At 44.9% G+C, this 8,941-nt stretch overlaps 1 protein-coding gene across 1 annotated transcript; it reads left to right on the top strand.

The window, feature by feature from the left end:
• Nucleotides 1-5,099: 5,099 nt before the first annotated feature.
• On the top strand, nt 5,100-6,059 carry LOC147666320 (uncharacterized). The gene has a single exon (XM_086949137.1). The coding sequence runs from the start codon at nt 5,100-5,102 to the stop codon at nt 6,057-6,059; it is 960 nt and encodes a 319-aa protein (XP_086805263.1).
• Nucleotides 6,060-8,941: the final 2,882 nt, after the last annotated feature.

Below are 8,941 nucleotides of genomic sequence, written 5' to 3' on the forward strand. Positions count from 1 at the left end.
CATTGAGGCTCGATCTCGAGCCGAAGGGGAGGCATCGATTGGACGGTGTGGCGTCTATTTATAGCGCCTCTGATTGGTTTATAGGGCTCAGCTGAATGTCAAGTTTGGAGCGATTCTCTGCGCAAAACGGGGCTGCTGCTCCCTCGCGCATGCGCTTAACCTGTCTTCGAAGTCTCGCGCGCATGCCTGGAAACAGGGACGCGTGGCGCGCATGTCTATTTTCACCGTGCTTACAGTGAATGGCGGGACACTACTGTCTCGCGTATGCGCGTAGTGGCCTTAATACAGCGCTGTGTATCGAGAGCTGGTACATAGTGATAGCGCGGTTTGGAAACTTGGTAACTCTGCGATGTGATCGCATTCATCCCAGGGCAAGAGCCAAGTGTAAATTAGTTAAATCCCCAAACTGATGTAAAAAAACGGGCTAGATAGCCTAATAAAAGCGAGCATAGTTAGAAATGCTCTTGCTCTAAGGACATCAAGTGTGAGTTGTGAAATCCACGACCTGGTGAAATGAAAAAGGGTGGTGAAAGCCTAGTAAACACGAGCATAGTTAAAAATGCTCATACTCTCAGGGCGCCAAGTACAAGCGAGCATAGATAGAAATGCTCTTAATCTAAGGACTCACTAGTTAGTACCTAAACATTAGGGGCGTGATTAGACCCTGAGCTACAGAATCGGTAGTGATTCTGTAAAGGGCTGAGATGTGAGAAAGTCCTGGCCCATCTCCCAGGGGACCTATACCTTAACTAAAGACTTAAAATCATAATGATGTAGATCAGTCAATGATAAGTTATCTGCTGTAAGGTCAAGGGTAGAGTTTGAGGACTGTCTCTAACTAAAGAACCTGAAGACTGATGAGGTAAGTGCCACAAGGATGCAACAGTCTCTGCTCGTTACATGACTTGTAGTGACCACGAAGAGCACCAACTGGCAAGTGGACCATTTAGATGGATAACCATGGAATATTGTCATTCAATCCATCGACATCGGAATGCAATCTATAAATCCACCGTTGCTCTTTGACAAAGAGATAATGGGAGATATTGGTGATATGTGGAGGGATGTATGGCTGTTCCAGCACTATCCAAAACAAATCCTCGGGTTTGTGTTTTGCTTCAAGGAAGTGATTGGTTAGGCCTGTAGATTGCTTCCTGCACCGGATTGTACTTTTATGTTCACTGATCCGCGCCTTGATCATCCGCGTTGTATGGCCCACGTATTGTTTTTTGCAAGGGCAGGTGATCAAGTAAATTAATTTCTCTGAATTACAGTTCGTATGTTTTGTCAGTTTCCAGGGTCTGTTGGTGCCAATGTCTACTGTTAGGGTTTTGCGTGTCTGTGGGCACGCTGCACAGCTCCCACATGGGTAATGACCTTGAACTGGATTGCTGTTCCAGAGGGTATTGGTGCTTGATCTCGTTTCGGTGCGGGGTCTAGTGTGCACCAGATTATCCCGAATGGAGGGTCCTCTTTTAAAAGCAAACAAAGGGCGAGGTATTGTGTCTGCTGCAGTATTGAGAATTTTCCAGTGCTTAAGTATAGTTTTCTTTACTTGATTGGAGGAAGTAGTGAAGGTTTGAACCATCGTCATCTGGTCTCTTGTAGTCTCCGGCCTTTTATGTTCCAGAAGTGCCTCTCGATTGTTATTAAAGGCTCTCTTCCGTGCTTGATTTATTAGATGACTAGGATAGTGCCGGTCTTTAAGGTTGTGAGCTAGTGCTTTGGCATGTTGTTCATATAGTAAGTTGGATGAACAATTCTTCCTCACCCTGAGAAATTGGCCAACAGGTAAATTCTCACGAAGGGATTGAGGGCACTATCAATCCCTGCCCGACCGGCACTATCCTAGTCATCTAATAAATCAAGCACGGAAGAGAGCCTTTAATAACAATCGAGAGGCACTTCTGGAACATAAAAGGCCGGAGACTACAAGAGACCAGATGACGATGGTTCAAACCTTCACTACTTCCTCCAATCAAGTAAAGAAAACTATACTTAAGCACTGGAAAATTCTCAATACTGCAGCAGACACAATACCTCGCCCTTTGTTTGCTTTTAAAAGAGGACCCTCCATTCGGGATAATCTGGTGCACACTAGACCCCGCACCGAAACGAGATCAAGCACCAATACCCTCTGGAACAGCAATCCAGTTCAAGGTCATTACCCATGTGGGAGCTGTGCAGCGTGCCCACAGACACGCAAAACCCTAACAGTAGACATTGGCACCAACAGACCCTGGAAACTGACAAAACATACGAACTGTAATTCAGAGAAATTAATTTACTTGATCACCTGCCCTTGCAAAAAACAATACGTGGGCCATACAACGCGGATGATCAAGGCGCGGATCAGTGAACATAAAAGTACAATCCGGTGCAGGAAGCAATCTACAGGCCTAACCAATCACTTCCTTGAAGCAAAACACAAACCCGAGGATTTGTTTTGGATAGTGCTGGAACAGCCATACATCCCTCCACATATCACCAATATCTCCCATTATCTCTTTGTCAAAGAGCAACGGTGGATTTATAGATTGCATTCCGATGTCGATGGATTGAATGACAATATTCCATGGTTATCCATCTAAATGGTCCACTTGCCAGTTGGTGCTCTTCGTGGTCACTACAAGTCATGTAACGAGCAGAGACTGTTGCATCCTTGTGGCACTTACCTCATCAGTCTTCAGGTTCTTTAGTTAGAGACAGTCCTCAAACTCTACCCTTGACCTTACAGCAGATAACTTATCATTGACTGATCTACATCATTATGATTTTAAGTCTTTAGTTAAGGTATAGGTCCCCTGGGAGATGGGCCAGGACTTTCTCACATCTCAGCCCTTTACAGAATCACTACCGATTCTGTAGCTCAGGGTCTAATCACGCCCCTAATGTTTAGGTACTAACTAGTGAGTCCTTAGATTAAGAGCATTTCTATCTATGCTCGCTTGTACTTGGCGCCCTGAGAGTATGAGCATTTTTAACTATGCTCGTGTTTACTAGGCTTTCACCACCCTTTTTCATTTCACCAGGTCGTGGATTTCACAACTCACACTTGATGTCCTTAGAGCAAGAGCATTTCTAACTATGCTCGCTTTTATTAGGCTATCTAGCCCGTTTTTTTACATCAGTTTGGGGATTTAACTAATTTACACTTGGCTCTTGCCCTGGGATGAATGCGATCACATCGCAGAGTTACCAAGTTTCCAAACCGCGCTATCACTATGTACCAGCTCTCGATACACAGCGCTGTATTAAGGCCACTACGCGCATACGCGAGACAGTAGTGTCCCGCCATTCACTGTAAGCACGGTGAAAATAGACATGCGCGCCACGCGTCCCTGTTTCCAGGCATGCGCGCGAGACTTCGAAGACAGGTTAAGCGCATGCGCGAGGGAGCAGCAGCCCCGTTTTGCGCAGAGAATCGCTCCAAACTTGACATTCAGCTGAGCCCTATAAACCAATCAGAGGCGCTATAAATAGACGCCACACCGTCCAATCGATGCCTCCCCTTCGGCTCGAGATCGAGCCTCAATGTACCGACGGACAGGTAAGGAGTGACCTGAGTTAAAGAGATTACAAAGGGTTAGGAGCTAGGGGCGGATCCCTTCACTTTTGTTCACCTTTTTGAACAAGAAAGAATGTAGTGAGTGCTTTCCACTAGTTTTGAACAGCAGTAAACAATATTACTATGCTGCTGTCTAGATCTCTGTTGTTAGAGAACATGTGACTACGTATCTACTAGTGCTAACCATTAAGAATTACCAACATTACATAGCACAGTAGAGGCCTTAGTACTCCTAATGAGTCACTGGAAGGGGCAGTATGTCATAGTCACCAGATGTGGCCACCTTAGACACCTTGTGAGATACATGTGACAGACAGGTGAGAAAGTATGTGGGTTTTTAATGATACACTGAGGCAGTGTCCTCTAGACAAGCACCTTTACAGAGTTTGTCTTCATGTGTTTAGAGCGGTGCCTTATCCGTCCGAGCAGTTGCCGGGTGAGGTGAGGTTCACTTCCCACACACAGCTGGGTAAGTGATAACATGTTTATTTCATTCAAGTACATCTTGTTAAACTTTGATTGACAGAATGTAACGACATTTGACCATCATTAATTAGTGATGGCCCAGTCTGAAGGTATTTTGAGTTTTCACTGGTTTTGCACAAGTTACATCATCCACTCGTGAATGGGTGATGCAGATTGAACGTTGAGCAAGAATTATATGCAATGTCTACATTGTTCTTTTCTGTTTTTTCTGCTCTTCTTTTCTCTATTTAGGAAAGACCTACCGCATCACCTGAACAAATACTGAGAAGATGTGGTAGGATGGTCCTGTAATTTAATTTCTTATAAGTTTTGCACATATCTTAGTGTTCTTGCAGTAGCAGTTTTTTTGACATAGGCCCTGACGAATGCCAGTGACTTCTCACGTTATGGCAGAAACATGTTGGCCCTCTATATATATCACTTTGTCTTCTACTAAGCAAGCCAAACAGTGATTCTTTCACACTGTTAATTCACTATTTTTACCTGACGTCCAGGCAAACGCGAATAAAGGTCTTTGTTTGCCTTGATAGCCATTTTAATACACTTCACCTTATTTAGTTTTTTGCACTGCACATATCAGCCTCAATTTTGGTCTTACAACTCTGGTGACCATACCATGGTTTGGGGTTGCGTCGCCAATTTACAACTGGGCGACTGCACTCCTTCCTTGGTATCGGAGTCCTACATGATGAGGCTCCGCCATCTGGTGGGCTGATAGGACTTAATCAGCCATTGTTGCTAGTCGTTCTCTTGATTCACTTTTTATACAACATCACCAGTGTTAACCATCATACCTCAGCACAATTGACTTACAGGCTTTGTTGTTATATAAGTAGTTCACACAGGGGGTATTAGCCTGTTTTGTCACTAAACACCTCCCTCGGACCCTCCCTTACGAATGGTTTTATAGCGTATAGAGCAGCCCAGGCTGCGGGTCATTCCTCTTCTTCTTCTTCTTTTTTGAGCACTACACAGTGAGTGTTAAAGTGCAATTTAGCTCACCCACACCACTTATCTAGCTGTCTGTTTGTTGCAGTTCCTCACTATGGAGGACTTTGGTGGCCTAGCATTTGACGATGAGGATTTGAACACCATCCTGAGCAACAACCCCAGTATATTAGATGATTTACCCTCCACCTCTACTCCTACGACAGAGGATGATTGGGTGAAACTTTTGAACCTGAAAAAGAATCACTCTCGTACTTCATTGCACGGCGTGATTATGAATGAGTACCTACATGGCAAGTGTGCACCATCAGGCTTGATTGTCACTACAGCACCGAGACTTTTTTTGAAAGATAAAGAATTTCTTAAAAACTGGGCACTGATTGGTTGGCGGTGCACCCGCGACTGGCTGGTTTTAATCATTAAAACAGCTAAAAAAACAGCTGACGCCTTACTGATAGAGATCCAAGTCTTGGAGGGACAAATCAATGCAGCAGTGCGGCCCGTGATCTACAAAAAGAACTTGGATGATGCCAACAAAACGAACAAAGAGTATTATGATAACATCTTGTTGAACAAGGTAGAGAAGTTCAAGAAAGATTTGGCACGTTTCTCCATGGAATTGGCTTACCCTTACCTGAGTGATTCCTATGTAGCCCCTTCTACCAACTCTAAAGGGAGAAGATACGGGTCAAATTACTCCTCCTCTGGTTCGGATTCAGGCTCTAGTGACCAGGGCAACTCCAACACAGGCCCCAACACCGGGTCACGAGGAGGCGGTTTCCAACGGAGACCCTATAGAGGCCGGGGTGGACAACAGTACCCCAACCCAGGACAGTGGTGGCCTCCAGGCCCTTGGAACTACAACTCAGGGGCGATGGGCCCCCCACCGATGAGTCATCCAATGCCCATGTATCCTCCAAACCCAGCATTCTACTATGACCAGTCTTTTTTATGGCAGGGCCGAGGCAGGAACCGCGGCAAAAGGAGAGGCCAACAGAATGTGAACTGGGCACCTCAGCCCAACAAAACAGGCCCAACGACAGGAGCTGCGACTTAGTAGTTAACCTCAGCTCAAGGACTATTACACCAACTGAGAACATCGTCCTTAACAGAGGGCTGGGTTTTGTCCCCACCAACACAGGTGACTTGTTTAACCTGAGGTGCGAGCTTGAGAAGTTTTATAGGAAAATACGCCTGCACTTCTTCTTCAAATCTTCCAGTTCCAACACGAACGAGCCTAACTTGATTGACCAGGGTGAGCAGAACACTGGCCTCAGACCAAAGTCAACATTTACCCCCCTAAACCAACAAGTACCAGCTAATGTCCTAGCCTTTGAGCGAGCAGTGACGCATGACGTTATGAATCTTGAGCAACGACGTAAAACCTTCCACAATATGTCCAATTTGGAGAAATCAGCACTTGCTACTCTGTCAAATGACAGATCCCTTACCATCAAGCCGGCTGATAAGGGCGGTGCTATAGTGTTACAGGACACTTCAGTTTACCAACAAGAATGTCAAAGACAACTTGATGACACTAAATCCTATCGTCGCCTAAACGAAGATCCAACCCTGAGGATCTCTAATGACATCAAGAGCTTGGTTGAGGAAGGATTGGCAGAGGGCTGGATTACTTCACATGAAGCTAGATACTTAATCACCACACATCCGGTCACTCCATATTTTTACTGCCTTCCCAAAATTCATAAGGCCCAAAGACCGCCTCCTGGGAGGCCCATTATTTCAGGCATAGGCTCGTTACTCGAGCCTTTATCTACCTTTGTAGACGTCTTCCTTAAGCCCATTGTGAAGGAAACACCAACGTACCTCCAAGATACTGGAGATGTATTGAGACTTCTGGCTAATGTGGAATTCGACGTTGAGACAGACCTCTTGGTGAGTTTCGACGTGGAATCACTGTATACATCAATCCCCCAACAAGAAACTTTGGATTGCATCAGGAGCCTCCTAGAGTCTAAACAATTGGACACCATTACACCCATCGCCTTCATTATGGAGTGTGCGAGGATCGCCATGATGGAAAATTTTTTTCAATATGGAAATGATCTCTACCTCCAGGTCTCAGGGACCTCAATGGGTAGTGTCTTTGCGCCAAGCTTGGCAAACTTATACATGCACCAGTTTGAACAAGATCATGTACTTAACCACAGTAACCCCTTCATCCATCAGGTGGTACTGTGGAAACGTTACATAGACGATATTTTGGTAATTTGGCGAGGGACATCAATGGAGGTTTCATCCTTTCATACATGGTTAAACTCCAGGAACCAGTTCCTTAAGTTCACCATGGAGAGCAGCAAAGAGAAATTGGCATACCTGGATCTCTTGATCTTTCCGGCAGAAGGAGGTTTACAGAGTGAGCTCTTTAAGAAACCAATGGCACGCAACTCTCTGTTGTCATACCAGAGTTTTCACCCTCAATCCCTTCGTGAGAATTTACCTGTTGGCCAATTTCTCAGGGTGAGGAAGAATTGTTCATCCAACTTACTATATGAACAACATGCCAAAGCACTAGCTCACAACCTTAAAGACCGGCACTATCCTAGTCATCTAATAAATCAAGCACGGAAGAGAGCCTTTAATAACAATCGAGAGGCACTTCTGGAACATAAAAGGCCGGAGACTACAAGAGACCAGATGACGATGGTTCAAACCTTCACTACTTCCTCCAATCAAGTAAAGAAAACTATACTTAAGCACTGGAAAATTCTCAATACTGCAGCAGACACAATACCTCGCCCTTTGTTTGCTTTTAAAAGAGGACCCTCCATTCGGGATAATCTGGTGCACACTAGACCCCGCACCGAAACGAGATCAAGCACCAATACCCTCTGGAACAGCAATCCAGTTCAAGGTCATTACCCATGTGGGAGCTGTGCAGCGTGCCCACAGACACGCAAAACCCTAACAGTAGACATTGGCACCAACAGACCCTGGAAACTGACAAAACATACGAACTGTAATTCAGAGAAATTAATTTACTTGATCACCTGCCCTTGCAAAAAACAATACGTGGGCCATACAACGCGGATGATCAAGGCGCGGATCAGTGAACATAAAAGTACAATCCGGTGCAGGAAGCAATCTACAGGCCTAACCAATCACTTCCTTGAAGCAAAACACAAACCCGAGGATTTGTTTTGGATAGTGCTGGAACAGCCATACATCCCTCCACATATCACCAATATCTCCCATTATCTCTTTGTCAAAGAGCAACGGTGGATTTATAGATTGCATTCCGATGTCGATGGATTGAATGACAATATTCCATGGTTATCCATCTAAATGGTCCACTTGCCAGTTGGTGCTCTTCGTGGTCACTACAAGTCATGTAACGAGCAGAGACTGTTGCATCCTTGTGGCACTTACCTCATCAGTCTTCAGGTTCTTTAGTTAGAGACAGTCCTCAAACTCTACCCTTGACCTTACAGCAGATAACTTATCATTGACTGATCTACATCATTATGATTTTAAGTCTTTAGTTAAGGTATAGGTCCCCTGGGAGATGGGCCAGGACTTTCTCACATCTCAGCCCTTTACAGAATCACTACCGATTCTGTAGCTCAGGGTCTAATCACGCCCCTAATGTTTAGGTACTAACTAGTGAGTCCTTAGATTAAGAGCATTTCTATCTATGCTCGCTTGTACTTGGCGCCCTGAGAGTATGAGCATTTTTAACTATGCTCGTGTTTACTAGGCTTTCACCACCCTTTTTCATTTCACCAGGTCGTGGATTTCACAACTCACACTTGATGTCCTTAGAGCAAGAGCATTTCTAACTATGCTCGCTTTTATTAGGCTATCTAGCCCGTTTTTTTACATCAGTTTGGGGATTTAACTAATTTACACTTGGCTCTTGCCCTGGGATGAATGCGATCACATCGCAGAGTTACCAAGTTTCCAAACCGCGCTATCACT

The sequence above is a fragment of the Lissotriton vulgaris genome, unplaced genomic scaffold, assembly GCF_964263255.1.
Source record: "Lissotriton vulgaris unplaced genomic scaffold, aLisVul1.2 SCAFFOLD_14082, whole genome shotgun sequence".
NCBI lineage: Eukaryota > Metazoa > Chordata > Amphibia > Caudata > Salamandridae > Lissotriton > Lissotriton vulgaris.

What these genes read in the sequence shown, in the direction of transcription:
- LOC147666320 (XM_086949137.1), top strand. Translation starts at nt 5,100, where the DNA reads ATGGAGGACTTTGGTGGCCTAGCATTTGACGATGAGGATTTGAACACC.